This window comes from Microtus oregoni, unplaced genomic scaffold (assembly GCF_018167655.1).
Source record: "Microtus oregoni isolate MIOR12 unplaced genomic scaffold, Mior012 000094F_ref0000399, whole genome shotgun sequence".
NCBI lineage: Eukaryota > Metazoa > Chordata > Mammalia > Rodentia > Cricetidae > Microtus > Microtus oregoni.
In genome coordinates this window covers 3948375-3969005 of record NW_024544707.1, presented here as the reverse complement: position 1 = coordinate 3969005, position 20631 = coordinate 3948375, and the positions used below count along the sequence as shown (strand labels likewise).

At 40.5% G+C, this 20631-nt stretch overlaps 1 protein-coding gene across 1 annotated transcript in view; it reads right to left on the bottom strand.

Moving 5' to 3' along the window:
- The window catches only part of LOC121442727 (transcriptional regulator ATRX), a 164998-nt gene that overhangs the window by 99506 nt on the left and 44861 nt on the right, over window positions 1-20631 (bottom strand). Inside the window, exons 2-3 of the mRNA XM_041644329.1 lie at window positions 15272-15384; window positions 1299-1354 (exon numbers count right to left, since the gene is read on the bottom strand). Of these exons, the coding sequence (XP_041500263.1) occupies window positions 1299-1354; window positions 15272-15384 (169 nt within the window). The remainder of the gene's footprint in view (window positions 1-1298; window positions 1355-15271; window positions 15385-20631) is intronic.

Sequence of the window (20631 nt, the reverse complement as noted above, 5' to 3'; positions counted from 1 at the left end):
ACCAGCCCTGGCCACCTCAGCCCACCACAGTCCACCACAACCTACCACAGCCCAATCCACCCACAACACACACACACACACCACTAATTCTCATTACTCTTGGGTTTCCTTGACTGAAGATTAAATCTGTCTCTTAAAATGGGGGGGGGGGTTTAAGGGTGCTAGAACTTTAACCTAAGAGCCCTAGCATGTGTTCTTCCATTTATTAAGATTTAGTTTACTCTTTGATAATTTTATACATTTAATAAAAATGTACTTCAAAGCAGCTGTGATCACATGCACAACATCAAGCCACCAAGTCAGAATTCCAGCAATGGTAGGTGAGTGACTCCTGAGGCACCACCTTTAACATGTGTCCTAACACTGAACTACACCCCAGCTCTTCCATTTTCTTTTTACTAATGTTTTATTTGGAGATAATGCCCCACCATGTAGCCCCAGCAGACCTGGAACTTGCTATGCAGACTAGGCTGGTATCCAATTCAGAGTCCCACCTGCCTCTAACTCCTGAGTACTGAGGCTGCCCCTATGCCAGATCCTTCTGGATTCTTTTGTTTATGCTCCTGTGGTGTTGGTGTGTGTGTGTTTATGTGTGTAAATTGCTACAAAAGCACTCTACCACTGAGCTAATTCTCTTGAAATAATTATAATTATCAGCTAAGGATGTGGAAAAGAATACAATGTTTATACCATGATCTCTGTCTCATCTAACACAAAATAAAGGAGCAGAAGCAGATTTGAGAGGCAGGTGTTTTTAAGGAGTTACAAAAGATGCCATTCTTTAATAAACAGGACAAAATAATCTCCCTAAAATGCAAGCCTGGCAAAAGATGGAGGACCTCAGTGTGTGTTAACAGGATAATGCTTAGGGACTCTGAATATCATGTTTTGAAAACTCTTACAGCCAGCAGAGCATGGTGGCACACACCCTAATTCCAGCACTCAGGAGGCAGGTGCAAGTGGATCTCCATAAGGTCCAAGACAGACCAGGCTAGACAGAGAGACTCTATCTTAGGAGAAAAAACTCAAAATTCTAGAGCTATTTCCACAATGTATATCTCAAACTGAAAATGACAGTTAAATATCTTCTCAATTAGCAAGCCTTTTTGACCTCAAGTAAACTGCTAGAGTGAACTGCATGATAAACACCCTAACAAACACGACAACAACCAAATTAAAGTATCACAGTGATAAGTGCATACAACAGTAGCCTTAAATGTTGACATCTATTAAAACTGAAAGCACTAAAGACAAATATGCTGATTAATAACCTTTAAAATATTTCAAATTCTACTTACCTCTTCCTTGTTATTTTCCATCATATCAGAGTTAATTACAGAACCACTGTTTTTATCTAAAGAAAAAGAAGAAAAGGAAGAATATTTACCATCTCTTCGACGTATTATCAAACAACACCAAAAGTGGCAGTGTGGCATGCGCCGATAATCCAAGCACTCAGGAGGCAGGTGTAGGAGTAGTAACACAAATTTGAGGCCAAATGGCTTACATAACAGGTCCAAGATCAGTCAGGGTTACATAGGAAGATCCTATCTCAAAAAATAAAATAATTAAAAAAAACAAATAGAATACTAATACCTAGTACTAATACTAATACCAGGACCATTTTGTAGCTATGAAACAGTGATATTGATAATACTAAAAGCTTTTTATTTTATTTTATTTTTTGGTTTTTCAAGACAGTTTCTCTGTGTAGCCCTGGCTGTCCTGGAACTCACTAGGTAGACCAGGCTGGCCTCAAACTCACAGAGATCTGCCTGCCTCTGCCTCTGCCTCTGCGAATAACATGACTACTAACAAGCTGTATTTCATCTCATTATAGAATACTGGCGAAAGAGACTGGAGAGATAGCTCACTGGCAAGAACATTCACTGATCTTATAAGAGAACCCAGGTATGACTCTCAGCACCCACATGTCAGCTCACAACTGTCCATAGCTATAGTTCCCAGTGATCGGAACATTGCCCATGAACAATAAGCAGACAAGGGTTGTACAGCAATACGTGGCAAAACACCATACACATAAATCCTGGAGGGCGAGGCAATGGTAGCACAAGCCTTTAATCCCAGCACTCCGGAGGCAGATGTAAGCAGATATTTGTGAGTTCAAGTGAAGCCTGGTCTACAAGAGCTAGTTCCAGGACAGTTAAGGCTGTTACACAGAGAAACACTGTCTTGAAAAACCACCAAAACAAAACAAAACAAAAAGCAAACAGAAGAAAATAATACAGATTAATAAAACCAGGAATAAAAAAGAAAATTCAAGAAGCTAAAAATTGTTCAAAAAATGGAATCAACCTTAGGCTAGACTAATCAAGAAATAAGAGAGGATTATTATTGCCAACGTTAACAAAATAAAAAGAATATAAAGGAAATGTTATTAACTATACACCAAAAAAAAAGAGGAATGTAACAGGTAAACTAATGAAATACACTCCTGAAAATTAAGACAATATGGAAAAGATTAGTCATCAAAAATGACCCACAAAAAAACAAAAGTCCAGATGTTTTAATCAATAATTTTAACAAACACGTAAAAAGGGATGTTAATACTTTATGAATTCCTCTAAAAATGAGAGGATACTTCTGAATTTATTTTGAGGCCATAATTACCGTAACACCAAATCAAAGTAAGATAATCACAAAAGAGGAAACTACAGATTACTATTACTTCTTAAAACTCCACACAAGAAAAAAAACTACAGGACTGGGGATGTGACTTGATGGTAGGCACATAAGAGTATTTGACTCACAGGAAAAAAGCCCTGGGTTCTTTCCCCAGTACCCCATAAACCGAACATGGAGGTACATGCCTGAAATCCCAGCACTGAAAATGGAGAGAGAGGCAAGGGGACCTGGGGTGGTAACACGTGCCTTTAATAGCAGCACCTGGGAGACAAAGGAGGATCTCCATTGAGTTCAAGGTCAGCCTGGTCTGTGTAGTAAGACAGTCTTAAGTATAGTATCCGAAAGAATCTATAAAAATACAAGAAAAAATTACTAGAACTAATAACTAAATTCAAGAGCACAGGACACAAAAATGTCCTTTTGACATAGTTGTCAAAAGAGTTCCTAAAGAGTTCAAAACAAGATTTTTATATGTAAACTAAACAGAGAATGTCATACTTGAAAGACTAGAGGTTCAAGCACTAGCCTGTGCAACACAGCCATCTGTGGGGAGGGGCAGAGAGATGGCTCAGCAGTTAAACACATTAGTTGCTTTTCAAGAGAACCTGAGTTCAAGTCCCAGCACCCACATGGTGATTTCACAACCATCTATATCTCCAGTTCCAGGAAACCTGACACTCTCTTCTGACCTCCATGGGCACCAGACATGCAAGTGAGACACACACATGCATGCATACAAAACACTCCAATTTAAAAAAAAAAAGAATTAAATCTAATTTAGAAAAAAAAATTAAAACCCTGATGTGTTTAGGTAAAAATACTTATAATATTAGTATTCTGATAACAGAAAAGCACGAGGCTAAGAATGTATACAGTTGTCTATTAATTAAACATTCCTAGTCTTTGTTTTTTTAAAGAGTCTCCCTATGCAGCCATCCTCTTTCCTCATCCAGTGGAAAAAGGAGACAAGTTCAGGGTTATCCTCCACTACACAGGAAGTTCGAGCCTCCATTCTCAAAAATAATAACAAACAAACAAAAAGAACTTTCTGCATCTGCATCCCAAGAGCCTTTGATTTTATCACCCACCATTCCCGGCTGGTTATCCTCTGGCATTGCCACTGCTACCCTCACCCTCCTAAGCTGGGTCTTGAACCCAAGGCAAGCACTCTACCCCTAAGCAACACTGCCAACTTTACATTCTTATTCATTAAATGAATAACTTTCCAGTTTTATAGTTACCTTTTGAAGAAAAAAATGATGGCCAGTTTTGAATACTCATTACAGGGGGAATTATTACTATTAATCTATCATCAAATTCACCACCACTCTCTCTAATGTTCTGTCAAATATTGTTTGGTTATTCATAAATTCTTTAGCTGCAGAATTTCAAATTGGTTTTTTTCTTACAGTTTTTCTTTTACTGGACTTCCTCATAGGTCTGTTCCTAATTATGCCTGCCTTTTGATATTTGAACATAGTTACAATACTTGTCTACTCATTTCAACACCTAAGTTTCTAGAGATCCCCTTTACCTTTCATGAATGAGTGACATTTCCTCTTTTGGTCTATCTAGCATCTTAAATTGGATACTGGACACTGTGAAACAGTCAAGCTATGTCTGTTACGTTCCTGAAAAGAGCTGCTGAGTGACTGCAGATAGTTAAGGCACCTGAAATCAAAACCTACCCTATACAAAGAAGACAGCCAATTTTTTGTCCTATCCTTTCACAGCCCTCCCCCACAGCTGAGAATCCAGCATACACTTAGGCAATTCAGTCAGAAGACTATATGGGTAGGTCTTTTTTTTTTTGCTAGAGGGTTTTATTTTCTGCAAAAATTAAGAGCTCCCATTTGGTAGCTCTAACCAAGATGAGCTCTCCTAGCTCACTTTATTAACTGCTTATACAGTGCTCAAAGGTTTTTCCTTGACACTGCATCCAATTAGACCACCAGATTTTAGTTAAGTCTTAACAGCTACAAAAGGTAACTGGACAGAACATTTCCTGAGGCAAAGAGGCTTTATTTTAACAAATGGAGATTTCAGCCAGTGTCATTTCCTTCTTCTAGGCTCTGCCTTTCCTTCCATTATCCCCCACTACTTATCTAACTCCTTATTTGTGCTGCCCACAGCACATATAATATTGGATATTTGTGAAAAATATGATTGGTTCAACTGAAGCCACACTCCGCCCTGCCACTAGAAGTAGACACTTAATGTGCCCAACTAATGAATACAGGACTCTGGCAATAAACTTCATTCTAAAAACAAGAAACTAGCTGGGCAGTGTACTTTAAGCCTGTAAGTAGGGACCCTCCATATCCATTAACAAAATATATCAATTAAATCAATACAGTTGAGCATGATTAATTCCAGCACTTAAGAAACTGAAGTAAAAAAAAAAAAGTCAGGGCCGGGCGGTGGTGGCGCACACCTTTAATCCCAGCACTCGCGAGGCAGATGGATCTCTGTGAGTTCGAGACCAGCCTGGTCTACAAGAGCTAGTTCCAGGACAGGCTCCAAAACCAAAGAGAAACCCTGTCTCGAAAAACCAAAAAAAAAAAAAAAAAAAGAAAAAAGAAAAAAAAAAGAAACTGAAGTAGATGGGCTGGAGAAATGGCTCAGAGGTTAAGATGAGCCATTTAACTGTCTTCTCTTCCAGAGGTCCCAAGTTCAATTCCCAGCAACCACACAGTAGCTCACAACCATCTATAATGAGATCTGGTGCCCTCTTCTGACCTTCAGGCATACATGCAGGCAGAACACTATACATAATAAATAAATAAATCTTTAGCCCTCCCTTCTTTGGGGAATAGCGCCTCCCTGCCCAGCCTGCTAGGGCGCTGGGACCGAATCTGAACCGGGAGGACATAGGGGTGGCCGGTAGCTCCTTTGTTCCCATAGTCTGCCCGCAGCGAGCGGGGTGGGCCCTTTGTTCGCGAGCTAACCAAGCAGCGCAGAGTTTCGATCTGGGCACCAAGTGAAACATCATTGTGGTGAGTGAGTGCTGCGGCAGCTGGGATCATACCTCAGCCCGCCCACACTTCCTGGCCATCCTACAGGGGCTATACTGCCCAAACCCCCTCTCTCTTCCTATCCCACTCAGCTTACATCCAGATCCCCACACCCCCTGTCTCCCTCCCTCCTTTGGGGCATAGCGCCTCCCTGCCCAGCCTTCTAGGGCGCTGGGACCCAATCTGAACCGGGAGGACATAGGGGTGGCCGGTAGCTCCTTTGTTCCCATAGCCTGCCCGCAGCGAGCAGGGTGGGCCCTTTGTTCACGAGCTAACCAAGCAGCGTGGAGTTTCGTTCTGGGCACCGAGTGAAACATCATTGTGGAGAAACATCTCTGGGGAGTGACATCACTGGGAAGGTACATCAGTGGGCAAGAAGACCTGATCCTATAAAAGAAGATCCAAAGGGGAGGATTGGGAGGAAGAGATGGGCAGACGCCAATGCAGGAATTCTCCCAACAATCTGAAAAACAACACGAAACCACCAGAATCCAGTGACCCCACAACAGGAGGACATGAACACCTTAATCAAGAAGAAGTAGAAAAAACTGACTTCATGAAAGTGATTGACACACTTAAACAGCATATAAAAAACGCCCTTATGGAAATGGATGAGAAGTATAATAGAAAGTTCGAGGAATTGAGTAAATCAGTGAATGATACCCTAGGAAACCAAGGAAAAACAATCAAGCAGATAAAGGAAACAGTTCATGACTTGAAAACTGAAATGGAGGCAAAGAAGAAAACAAAAACAGAGGGCCGACTGGACATGGAAAATCTAGGTAAACGAATAGAGACTACAGAATCAAGTATAACCAGCAGAATACAAGAGATAGAAGAAAGAATCTCAGATTCTGAGGATAACATAGAGAAAATAAACACTCTGATCAAAGAAAACAGCAAGTCCAACAAACTCTCATCACAAAACATTCAAGAAATATGGGACACAATAAAAAGACCAAACCTAAGAATAATTGGAATAGAAGAAGAAGAAGTGCAGCTCAACGGTACAGAAAATATACTTAATAAAATTATAGAAGAAAACTTTCCCAACCTGAAGACAGATGTACCTATGAAGGTTCAAGAAGCATACAGAACACCAAATAGGCTGGATCAAAAGAAAACATCCCCTCGCCATATAATAATCAAAACACAAAATATACAGAATAAAGAAAGAATATTAAGAGCCGCAAAGGAAAAAGGCCAAGTTACTTATAAAGGTAAACCTATCAGACTTACACCTGACTTCTCTATGGAAACCATGAAAGCCAGAAGGTCCTGGATAGATGTTCTCCAAAAACTAAGAGACCACGGATGCAAGCCCAGACTACTATATCCAGCCAAACTTTCATTCACTATAAATGGAGAAAATAAAATTTTCCAGGATAAAAACAAATTTAAACAATACGTAGCCACAAATCCAGCCTTACAGAAAATAATAGAAGGAAAATCACTAACCAAGGAGTCCAACAATGACCACAATAACTCAGACATCTAGAGACTCTTCACCAGCGCAAATCAAAGAAGGAAAACACACAAACCCTACTACTTAAAAAGTGACCGGAGTTAACAACCACTGGTCATTAATATCACTTAATATCAATGGGCTCAACTCACCTATAAAAAGGCACAGGCTAAGAGATTGGATAAGAAAACAGGATCCAACATTCTGCTGTCTACAAGAAACACACCTCAACCACAAAGACAGGCACCTACTCAGAGTAAAGGGCTGGGAAAAGGCTTATCAAGCAAATGGACCTAAGAAACAAGCAGGTGTGGCCATACTAACTTCTAACAAAGTTGACTTCAAACTTAAATCAATCAGAAGAGATGGAGAGGGACATTTTATACTCATAACAGGAACAATTCATCAGGAAGAAGTCTCAATCCTGAATATCTATGCCCCTAATATAAAAGCACCCACGTACGTAAAAGAAACATTACTAAAACTCAAGGCAGCCATCAAACCGCACACACTAATAGTAGGAGACTTCAACACTCCTCTCTCACCAATGGACAGGTCAATCAGACAGAAACCTAACAGAGAAATTAGAGAATTAATGGAGGTAATGAAGCAAATGGACTTAACAGACATCTATAGATTATTCTACCCAAAGAGGAAAGAATATACCTTCTTCTCTGCAGCTCATGGAACCTTCTCGAAAATTGACCACATACTTGGTAACAAAGCGAACTTACACAGTTACAAATAAATATTAGTAACCACCTGTGTCTTATCAGATCACCATGGATTAAAGTTAGAATTCAACAACAATGCTACCCCCAGAAAGCCTACAAACTCATGGAAACTGAACAGTCATCTACTGAACCATACCTGGATTAAGGAAGAAATAAAGAAAGAAATTAAAGTTTTCCTTGAATTCAATGAAAATAAAGAAACAACATACTCGAACTTATGGGACACTATGAAAGCAGTCCTGAGAGGAAAGTTCATAGCACTAAGTGCCCACCTAAAGAAAACAGAGAAAGCACATATCAGAGACTTAACAGCCCACTTGAAAGCTCTAGAAAAAAAAGAAGCAGACTCACCTAGGAGGGGTAGAAGACTGGAAATAATCAAATTGAGGGCTGAAATCAACAAAACAGAAACACAGAAAACAATCCAAAGAATCAATGAAACAAAAAGCTGGTTCCTGGAGAAAATCAACAAGATAGATAAACCCCTATCCAAACTAATCAAACGAAAGAGAGAGAAGACGCAAATTAATAAGATCAGAAATGAAAAGGGGGAAATAACCACAGACACAGAGGAAATTCAGAGAATCATTAGATCTTACTACAAAAGCCTGTATGCCACAAAACTGGAAAATGTAAAAGAAATGGACACTTTTTTAGATAAATACCATTTACCAAAACTAAAACAGGACCAGGTGAACAATCTAAACAGACCTGTAAGTCGCGAAGAATTAGAAGCTGTTATCAAAAACCTCCCTACCAAAAAAAGCCCAGGACCAGATGGTTTCAATGCAGAATTCTACCAGAACTTCCAAGAAGACCTAATACCTATACTCCTTAATGTATTCCACAATATAGAATCAGAAGGGTCATTACCAAATTCCTTTTATGAAGCCACAATTACTCTGATACCAAAACCACTCAAAGACTCAACCAGGAAAGAGAACTACAGGCCAATCTCACTCATGAATATCGACACAAAAATCCTCAACAAAATACTGGCAAATCGAATCCAAGAACACATCCGAAAAATTACCCATTATGATCAAGTAGGCTTCATTCCTCAGATGCAGGGCTGGTTCAACATACGAAAATCTATCAATGTAATCCAGCATATAAATAAACTGAAAGAAAAAAACCATATAATCATTTCATTAGATGCTGAAAAAGCATTTGACAAAATTCAACATCCATTTATGTTAAAAGTCTTGGAGAGATTAGGGATACAAGGGTCATACCTAAATATAATAAAAGCTATATACAGCAAGCCGACAGCTAACATCAAATTAAACGGAGAGAAACTCAAAGCCATCCCGCTTAACTCAGGAACACGGCAAGGCTGTCCACTCTCACCATACCTCTTCAATATAGTGCTTGAAGTTCTAGCAATAGCAATAAGACAACATAATGGGATCAAGGGGATTCGAATTGGAAAGGAAGAAGTTAAACTTTCGTTATTTGCAGATGATATGATAGTGTACATAAGCGACCCCCAAAACTCCACCAAAGAACTTATACAGCTGATAAACAGCTTTAGTAATGTGGCAGGATACAAGATCAACTCCAAAAAATCAGTTGCCCTCTTATACACAAAGGATAGGGAAGCAGAGAGGGAAATCAGAGAAGCTTCAGCATTCACGATAGCCACAAACAGCATAAAATATCTGGGGGTAAATCTAACCAAGGAAGTGAAAGATCTATTTGACAAGAACTTTAAGGCATTGAAGAAAGAAATTGAAGAGGATACCAAAAAATGGATGGACCTCCCTTGCTCTTGGATTGGGAGGATCAACATAGTAAAAATGGCAATTCTACCAAAGGCAATTTATAGATTCAATGCAATCCCCATCAAGATCCCATCAAAATTCTTCACAGATCTGGAGAAGACAATAATCAACTTTATATGGAAAAACAAAAAACCCAGGATAGCCAAAACAATCCTATACAATAAAGGATCTTCTGGAGGCATTACCATCCCTAACTTCAAACTCTATTACAGAGCTACAGTAATGAAAACAGTGTGGTAATGGCATAAAAACAGAGAAGTCGACCAATGGAATCGTATAGAAGACCCGGATTTTATCCCACAAACCTATGAACACCTCATTTTCGATAAAGGAGCTAAAAGTATGCAATGGAAGAAAGAAAGCATTTTCAACAAATGGTGCTGGCACAACTGGATGTCAACCTGTAGAAGAATGAAAATAGCCCCATATCTCTCACCGTGCACAAAACTCAAGTCCAAATGGATTAAGGACCTCAATATCAGTCCGAACACACTGAACCTGATAGAAGAGAAAGTGGGAAATACCCTACAACAGATGGGCACAGGAGATCGCTTCCTATGTATAACCCCAGAAGCACAGACATTAAGGGCAACATTGAATAAATGGGACCTACTAAAACTGAGAAGCTTCTGTAAAGCAAAGGACACTGTCACTAAGACACAAAGGCAACCTACTGACTGGGAGAAGATCTTCACCAACCCCGCAACAGACAAAGGTCTGATCTCCAAAATATATAGAGAACTCAAGAAACTAGACTTTAAAATGCTAATTAACCCAATTAAAAAATGGGGCACTGAACTGAACAGAGAATTCTCAACAGAAGAAGTTCAAATGGCCAAAAGACACTTAAGCTCGTGCTCAACTTCCTTAGCAATCAGGGAAATGCAAATCAAAACAACTTTGAGATATCATCTTACACCTGTCAGAATGGCTAAACTCAAAAACACCAAGGATAACCTTTGCTGGAGAGGCTGTGGAAGAACGGGTACCCTCATCCATTGCTGGTGGGAATGCAATCTTGTGCAACCACTGTGGAAGTCAGTGTTTCGGTTTCTCAGGAAATTCGGGATCAACTTACCCCTGGACCCAGCAATACCACTCTTGGGAATATACCCAAGAGATGCTCTATCAAATGACAAAAGCATTTGTTCAACTATGTTCATAGCAGTATTATTTGTAATAGCCAGAACCTGGAAACAACCTAGATGCCCTTCAATGGAAGAATGGATGAAGAAAGTATGGAATATATACACACTAGAGTACTACGCTGCGGTAAAAAACAATGACTTCTCGAATTTTGCATGCAAATGGATGGAAATAGAAAACACTATCCTGAGTGAGGTGTCCCAGACCCAAAAAGATGAATATGGGATGTACTCACTCATAATTGGTTTCTTTTTTTTTTTTTTTTTTTTTTTTGCACTGCTTTCATTGTGTCCCATAGGTTTGTCATAATTGGTTTCTAGCCATAAATAAGGACCACGGAGTCTACAATAGGTGAACCTAAAGAACCTAAGGAAGAAGGTGAACCGAAGGAAAAACATATAGTTGTCCTCTTCGCTAAGGGAAGTAGACCAAATTTCCGGGGAGAAAATGGGATCTTGGGGGGGGGATGGGGGTAAGGGGAGATGGGGAGAGAAAAGGTAGAAGGGAAGGAGGGGGGACCTGGGAAACGGGAGAATTGGGATAAAGGAAAGGTGGATAGGGGAGCACGGAACCACAATTCTTAGTTTAGGGAGCCACTTTAGGGTGGGCAAGCGACTTGACCCTAGAGGGGCTCCCTAGTCCCCAAGATGAGGTTCCCAGATAGTTCCTTGGGCAGCTGAGGATTGGGAACCTGAAATGACCCTATCCTAGAGCAATACTGACGAATATCTTGCATATCATCATAGAATCTTCATCTGGTGATGGATAGAGATCGAGACAGAGACCCACACAGGAGCACTGGACCGAGCTCCCAATGTCCCAAGGAGGAGCAGAAGGAGGGAGAACATGAGCAAAGAATTCGGGACCACGAGGCGTGCATCCACCCACTGAGACAGAGGAGCTGATCTATTGGGAGCTCACCAAGGCCAGCTGGACTGTGACCGAAAAAGCATGAGATAAAACCAGACTCTCTGAACATGGCGAACAATGAGGGCTGATGAGACACCAAGGACAATGGCAGGGGGTTTTGATCCTACTTAATGTGCTGGCTTTGTGGGAGCCTAGCCAGTTTGGATGTTCACCTTCCTAGATAAGGACGGAGAGGACCTAGGACTTAACACAGGGCAGGGAACCCGGACTGCTCTGTGGACTGGAGAGGGGGGGGGGGAGAGGAGTGGGGGGAGGGGGAGAAGGGTGGGAGGAGGGGGAGAAGGGTGGGAGGAGGGGGAGAAGGGTGGGAGGAGGGGGAGAAGGGTGGGAGGAGGGGAAGGGAAATGGGAGGCTGGGAGGAGGTGGAAACTTGTTTTTTGTTTATGTATTTTTTTCGCAATAAAAAAAGAAAAAGAAAAGAAAAGGCACCGATAAGCATGTTATCGATATATGTTAAAGCTGATAAGGCATTGTCATACTTACTCAGTCTTGTTTATTGTACTCCAGTTTGGTAGCACCCCTGTGTGTCCCCACTGTTCACAGTGTTAGAAAAATAACAGCAAAAAATAAAAAAAAGATCTCTGCTTTCAAAAAATAAATAAATAAATCTTTAAAAAAAAACTGAAGTAGAACACTGCTTACCAGTTCAAAAACCAGCCTGGGCTAGGGGAGAACTTGTCTTGATAAAAATCTAGAGCAGTGGTACATGCCTATAATCCCCACACTCTTTAGGTAGGGGGAGAAAGACCTCTTAGCTAAAGGCCAGCCGGGTCTACACAGTGAGTTCATTGAATAACAAGGATTATCTAGAGACATTTTACTTTAAAACAAAACTGAATGGATGGATAATTTCAAACAAATACTAAACTTCAATTACATTTCTCTTCTGTTATTAGCAACTACAATGAACTTTTAAGTACAAAGAGGATTAGGCAAATGACTATAAAAACTGAAGATGATAGGAGCTACAGTGATGAAAACAGTGTGGTCCTGGCATAAAAACAGAGAAGTCGACCAATGGAATCGGATAGAAGACCTGAATTTTAACTCACAAACCTATGAACACCTCATTTTTGATAAAGGAGCCAAAAGTATACAATGGAAGAAAGAAAGCATCTTTAACAAATGGTGCTGGCATAACTGGATGTCAACCTGTAGAAGAATGAAAATAGACCCATATCTATCACCATGCACAAAACTCAAGTCCAAATGGATTAAAGACCTCACTATCAGTCAGAACATATTGAACCTGATAGAAGAAAAAGTGGGAAGTACCCTACAGGAGATGGGCACAGGAGATCGCTTCCTATGTGTAACCCCAACAGCACAGACTTTAAGGGCAACATTGAATAAATGGGACCTACTAAAACTGAGAAGCTTCTGTAAAGCAAAGGACACTGTCACCAAGACAAAAAGGCAACCTACTGACTGGGAGAAGATCTTCACCAACCCCGCAACAGACAAAGGTCTGATCTCCAAAATATATAGAGAACTCAAGAAACTAGACTTTAAAATGCTAATTAACCCAATTAAAAAATGGGGCACTGAACTGAACAGAGAATTCTCAGCAGAGGAAGTTCAAATGGCCAAAAGACACTTGAGGTCATGCTCAACCTCCTTAGCGATCAGGGAAATGCAAATCAAAACAACTTTGAGATATCACCTTACACCTGTCAGAATGGCTAAAATAAAAAACTCCAATGATAGCCTTTGCTGGAGAGGCTGTGGAGGAAGGGGTACCCTCATCCATTGCTGGTGGGAATGCAATCTTGTGCAACCACTTTGGAAATCGGTGTTTCGGTTTCTCAGGAAATTCGGGATCAACCTACCCCTGGATCCAGCAATACCACTCCTGGGAATATACCCAAGAGATGCCCTATCATATGACAAAAGCATTTGTTCAACTATGTTCATAGCAGTATTATTTGTAATAGCCAGAACCTGGAAACAACCTAGATGCCCTTCAAAGGAAGAATGGATGAAGAAAGTATGGAATATATACACACTAGAGTACTACGCTGCGGTAAAAAACAATGACTTCTCAAATTTTGCATGCAAATGGATGGAAATAGAAAACACTATCCTGAGTGAGGTAACCCAGACCCAAAAAGATGAACATGGGATGTACTCACTCATAATTGGTTTCTAGCCATAAACAAGGGTCACGGAGTCTACAATTGGTGATCCCAAAGAAGCTAAGTAAGAAGGTGAACCCAAGGAAAAACATATAGTTGTCCTCTTGGCTATGGGAAGTAGACAAAATGGCCGGGGAGAAAATTAGGATCTTGGGGGTGGGGTGGGATGGGGGTAAGGGGAGATGGGGAGAGTAAAGGGAGAAGGGGAGAATGGGGGGAACTTGGGGAAAAAGGAGGATTGGGATAAAGGAAGGTTGGATAGGGGAGCACGGAAGCACAATTCTTAGTTAAGGGAGCCACCTTAGAGTTGGCAAGAGACTTGAACCTAGAGTGGCTCCCAGATGCCCAAGCCAAGGTACCCAGTTAGTTCCTTGGGCAGCTGAGGATAGGGAACCTGAAATGACCCTATCCTATAGCAATACTGACGAATATCTTGCATATCATCATAGAACCTTCATCTGGTGATGGATGGAGATAGAGACAGAGACCCACACTGGAGCACTGGACTGAGCTCCCAAGGTCCAAATGAGGAGCAGAAGGAGGGAGAACATGAGCAAAGAAGTCGGGACCACGAGGGGTGCACCCACCCACTGAGACAGTAGAGCTGATCTATTGGGAGCTCACCAAGGCCAGCTGGACTGTGACTGAAAAAGCATGGGATAAAACTGGACTCTCTGAGCATGGCGAACAATGAGGTCTGATGAGAAGCCAAGGACAATGGCTCGGGGTTTTGAACCTACATAATGTGCTGGCTTTGTGGGAGCCTAGCCAGTTTGGATGTTCACCTTCCTAGAAATGGATGGAGAGGAGAGGACCTAGGACTTACCACAGGGCAGGGAACCCTGACTGTTCTTTGGACTGGAGAGGGATGGGGAGAGGAGTGGGGGGAGGGGGAGAAGGGTGGGAGGAGAGGGAGGGAAAGGGGAGGCTGGGAGGAGGTAGAAACTTGTTTTTTTTCTCCTTTTCTCAATAAAAAAATGGAAAAAAAAGTGTTTCACTCTATGCATCATCAGTTTACACATTTACACTTTTCCTTCCAAAATTAAAATTATACAGCAGATACTAGCAAACATATCCAATAAGGACTTCTACAAATTAAGTAGCTACTCCATACAAAAATAAATAAATGACAACTAGAGAGGTGACTTAGCAATTAAGAACGCTTACTATTCTTGCAGAGGACCAAGATTCGGTTCCCAGCACCCTCACCAAGCGGCTCACAACCACCTACAATGCCAGTTCTAGGGAATCTGAAATTGTAACACAGAGGAATCCAGGCCTCTGCAGACACCTGCACACATATCGCAGACATAAACTCATGCAACCTCACACATCATAGAAATAACTAAAAATATAAGAAAATACTTATAATAAATGAATAGAAATAAAAAAGGGACTGCATACAGCAAAGGTTTACCTGTGCTTTGGTTCATAAAAACTCGTGGCGAAGAACACGTTTCCTCAGATTCTTCTGACGAATGTGCTAGGAAGTCATGAAGCTTCTGCACCAATGTATTCAACTTGCTTTCACTATCAAAACAAAAATTTTAACAATGCCCTTATAATAAACATAAATCTTTAACAAACAGTGAAGTTTATCCTATAGTCTTATGAGAAGATACATACTCAAAGTCAAAATTAAGGCAATTTTGCTGAAGATATAAAAATATAATTAACAGCCAGGCGTTGGTGGCATGTGCCTTTAATCCCAGCACTCAGGAGGCAGAGGCAGGTAGATCTCTCTGAGTTCCAGGCCAGCCTGGTCTACAGAGTGAGTTCCAGGACGGCCAGAGCTACACAGAGAAAACCTGACTCAAACAAATGAGAGAAATAAACTGATAAGGAATTCAAAGCTTAAACATGTAATCCTTTCTTTTAAAAAATACAGATCTTTCAAGACTGGAAAGATGACTCAGCAATGAAAATCACTTGTGCAATCATGAGGACCAGAATCTATATCCCAGCATCCACGTTAACAAGCAACTGTCGCCCAAAGGAAGCCAGAAACAGAAAAATCCATGGGGTTTGCTAGCATCTAGTCTAGAAAACACAAGTTCCAGGTTCAGAGAAATCCTGACTCAACAGAATAGAAAAGGATAGCAATAACCTTTTCTAGCCAGTGTACACACAGACATGAGCACCAGACAAATAAATATACAATCACAACACACAAATAGTTTTAAATGAAGATTTTATAAGCTTAAAAGCAAGACAGGAAATAAATATTGACTACATCAAACTTCAAAACAATTGTGTCAAAGGATACCATCAAGAAAATGGAAAGAGGGCTGGAGAGATGGCTCAGCGGTTGAGAGCACTGACTATTCTTCCAGAGGTCCTGAGTTCAATTCCCAGCAACCACATGGTGGCTCACAACCATCTACAATGAGATCTGGTGCCCTCTTCTGGGGTGCAGGTATGCACACAGGTAGAACACTGTATACATAATTAATAAATAAATCTTAAAAAAAAAGAAAATGGAAAGACTAAAAGCAGAAATTAGTAAAATGTGAAGAGGCTAAAGAAATGGTACACACTGCTTTTTCAGAGGACAAAGTTCAGCTATCAACACCCACATTAGACAAAAAAAACTGCCTCTAAATCCCACACTCGTGTGCAAAGACAAACATACACGCATACATTAAAAGGGGGCTGGAGGAACAATTCAGTCTTTATCACACTTTTTTTTTTTTTTGTTTTTCGAGACAGGGTTTCTCTGTGGTTTTGGAGCCTGTCCTGGAACTAGCTCTTGTAGACCAGGCTGGTCTCGAACTCACAGAGATCCGCCTGCCTCTCCCTCCCAAGTGCTGGGATTAAAGGCGTGCACCACCACCGCCCGGCAACAATTCAGTCTTTAAGGGCACTGGCTGTTCGTGCAGAATGCCTGGACTCAATTCCCAGCATTCACATCATGACCATCAGTAACTCCAGTTTTAGGAAATCTGATGCCCTCTCCTGGCTTCTGTAGGCACCATGGAAGCATGTGATGCACATACATGCAAATACTCACACATAAAATAAAAACTGTAAATAAGTACCCATCTTAAAAAAGAAATTAATGAAATGGGAGACTAAAAGACAAAGAATCATGAAATAAAGAGTTTGGGTGAAGGGGATTTATTTACTCAAGCTTGCAGAATACTTGCCTAGCACAAATTCCTAGGTTTGATCCCCAGCACCAGATAAACTAGGAATGGTGACATGTGCCTATAATCCCATTCCTCTGATGCTAGAGGCAAGAGTACCAGAAATTTAAGATCATCCTTACCTGCATAGCAGTATGAAGCAAGCCTGGGATACTGAGATCCTGCCTCAAAAAAAATTAATAAAAAAAATAATAAAAAGTTGAGATTGGAACTCAAACTTTGACCTGACTATGGAATGAACTGGGGTAAAGGTGGTGAGAGTGGCCATTCCATAAAAGTGAACCCATGCCTGACAGGTTTGAAGTGCCAAGACCCAATAGCTAAATGACCCAAAGACCTAGGAAAGAATCAAACACAATTGGGGGAAGAAAATATGTCAACATAATGACACCTAACAACATTATGCTATACTCATAGATTGGTGCCTTGTCCAATTGTCATCATAGATGCTTCATTCAGTAACTAATGGAAACAGAGACCAACAACAGCCAAGCACTGAACCAAGTTCAGAGAATCCTGCTAAAGAGAAGGATTATACAAATGGGGAGGGGGGTGTCAAGGGAATCACAGGGAAACCCACAGAAACAACTAACCTGGGCTCAAAGGAACCCACAGAGTCTGGAGCTTGCAAGGAACCAACCTAGGCCCTCTACATTATGTGTGACAGTTGTGTGGCTTGGTCTACTTATGGGACTTCTAGCAGTGGGCTGTCCCTAACACTTTGATTGGCTTTTGGGAGCCTATTCCTCATTCTGGGTTGCCTTGCCCAGCCTTAATAAAAAGGAGGAGCTTATTCCTACTGCAACTTGATATGCCATGGTTTGTTAATTCAAAAAGGCCTATCTCTTTTTGAACAGAAACTGAGGAGAGGATTGGGGGAGGGGAGAGAATAGGAGAGAGGAGGGGAAACTGCAGTCTGGATATAAAATAAATAAATAAATGTAGTTAATTTAAAAAGGAAAAAAAGTTGAGGCTGGAAAAATGGCTTGGTGGTAAAAGAGCATTGGCTTCTCTTCCAGAGGACCCAGGTTCAATCCTCAAGCTCCAAGGGATCCTTCATCTTCTTCCAGCCTCCCCAGACACCAAGCACATATGTGATACACAAACATATATGCAGACAAACTGCAAATATACATAAACACATAAAAAAGGACACCAGAAATGATTCCTTGAAAAGATAAAATCAAAGATAAAAATCAATAAACCCATGGACAAACTAAACAAAATACTGAAATTAGGAAGGAAGTTGAGAGGATGCTTAAGAAATATTTTAGAAATTTACATTCCAAACCGGGCGGTGGTGGCGCACGCCTTTAATCCCAGCACTCGGGAGGCAGAGGCAGGCGGATCTCTGTGAGTTCGAGACCAGCCTGGTCTACAAGAGCTAGTTCCAGGACAGGCTCCAAAGCCACAGAGAAACCCTGTCTCGAAAAAAGCAAAAAAAAAAAAAAAGAAAGAAATTTACATTCCAAGTAGATGGGAAACCTAGAAGTAATGGATAGATTCCTAGACACATACAGCTACCAAAATTAAATCAAGGAAACACAACTTAAATGGCAAGCGAGATTGAAGCAGTGAACAGTCTCAAAAAAGAAAACCTTAGGCATGACCAGAAAGATTTACTGGTAAATACTACCAGACTTCTAAAGTAAAGCTAACATTGATGCTTCTCAAACTATTCCATAAAAGTAGAAAGGCAAGAGGCAAGCAAGATGATTCAATAAATAGGTAAAGAGAGGGACTTGTGGTAAAGGAGAACCCACATGGCTGAAGAGAACCAATTTTCAAAAAGTGTTCTTTAAACTCCATACATACTAAGGTACACCCATGAGGGCACAAAAGGGGGGGAGAGGGCACACACTAGATGAATATTTTTATTTTTTATTATTACTTTAGTATTTTATATGGATGGGTATTTTTTCCTGTACATATGTCTGTGCATATATGTGCCCAGTGGCCACATAGGCCAGAAGAGGACATTGGATCCCCAGGAACTGTAGTTGCATATGGTTGTGAGCTAGCATGTAGGGAAATGGAAGCTAGGCCCTCTACAAGCCATCAGTGCTGGTTACTACCCAAATGTATTTTTAAAACCCCATTCTTGGGCAGAAAGATGGCTCAGAGGATAAAGGTGTTTGCAACCAAGCCTGAGGACCTGAGATCATCCCCAGAAGAGAAATGGCCCCTAAAAGTTCTTCTAGCCTCCATCTATGCTCTATGGTGCACACACAGAAATAAGTAAATGAACAAACAGTAAGTATAAAAATAGGTTGAGAGAGGGGCTGGAGAGATGGCTCAGTGGTTAAGAGCACTGCCTGCTCTTCCAAGGGTCCTGAGTTCAATTCCCGGCAACCACATGGTGGCTCACAACCATATGTAAAGAGGTCTGGTTCCCTCTTCTGGCCTGCAGACATGCACACAGACAGAATATTGTATACATAATAAATAAATAAATAAATAAATAAATAAATATTTAAAAAAAAAAAAAAAAAAAAAAAAAAAAAATAGGTTGAGAGGCTAAGAAAACAGCTCATGGTTAAGAGCATCTGCTGTTCTTCAAAAGGATCCCAATTCAGACCAAGCACCCACATTAGGCAGCCTTAGTTAACTCCAGCTCCAGGGTATCTGATACCCTCATCTGGTTTCCTTGGGTACTGACACACAAGTGGCATACATTCACACATACACATAAGGAAATCTATTTTATTTGAAAAACTGGCAAATACTTTTATATAAAGGCATCCAAAGAAAATGCACAAATGGCAATGCAAATCAAAACCACATAAGAAACCATTTGAGGTCAGCCAGTGGTGCACACTTTTAATCTCAGCACTTAGGAGGCAGAACTCTGTGAATTCCAGGACAGCCAGGGCTACATAGAGAAACCTGTCTTGGAAAAGAGACAAAAAAAAAAGAAAGAAAAAAAAAAGAAATCAAACAACAAAAACAAAAAAAAAAGCATTGATACTCAATAAAATGGATAAAACTATTTTAAAAAATTCTGGCAACACTACAGAAAATTAGAATCCATATGCATTGCCTGTAAATAGAACTGGGGATGCAGCTCAGTTGGTAATGTGCTCACCTAGCATGTATGAGGCCCTAGTTTGGATCCTGAGTGCCACACAAATTGGGCAAAGTGCCAACCCTGGAGAGGTATAAGCAGAAGGATCAGGAATGCAAGACAACTCAACTTATTTCACCCCATTAAATAAGAAGTTCAACGCCAGCCTGAGCTATGAGACCTCATCTGCAAAAACAAAACATAATACAAAATTGGTACAGGCACTGTGGAAAAAACTGGCCTGTTTTATATATATAAATACACACACACATATATATACAAGGCCCTGGACTTGTTCCCTAGCACTGAAAAAAAAATAAAGAGTAACAAAATGAGCCAGAAATCCTACTTCAAGAAATACACCCAAGAGAATAAAACCCACATCCTAATTCATCAAAAACAATTGTAAGCAATTGTTCATAGCAACAAGATTCATAATTTAAAAAAAAAATAGAAAGTACTCAAATATACATCAACAGATAAATGGATAAACAACATGCAGTTTCATAACAGAATATTACACTCCAACAAACAGATACAACACAACACATTTTAAGATGACATTTC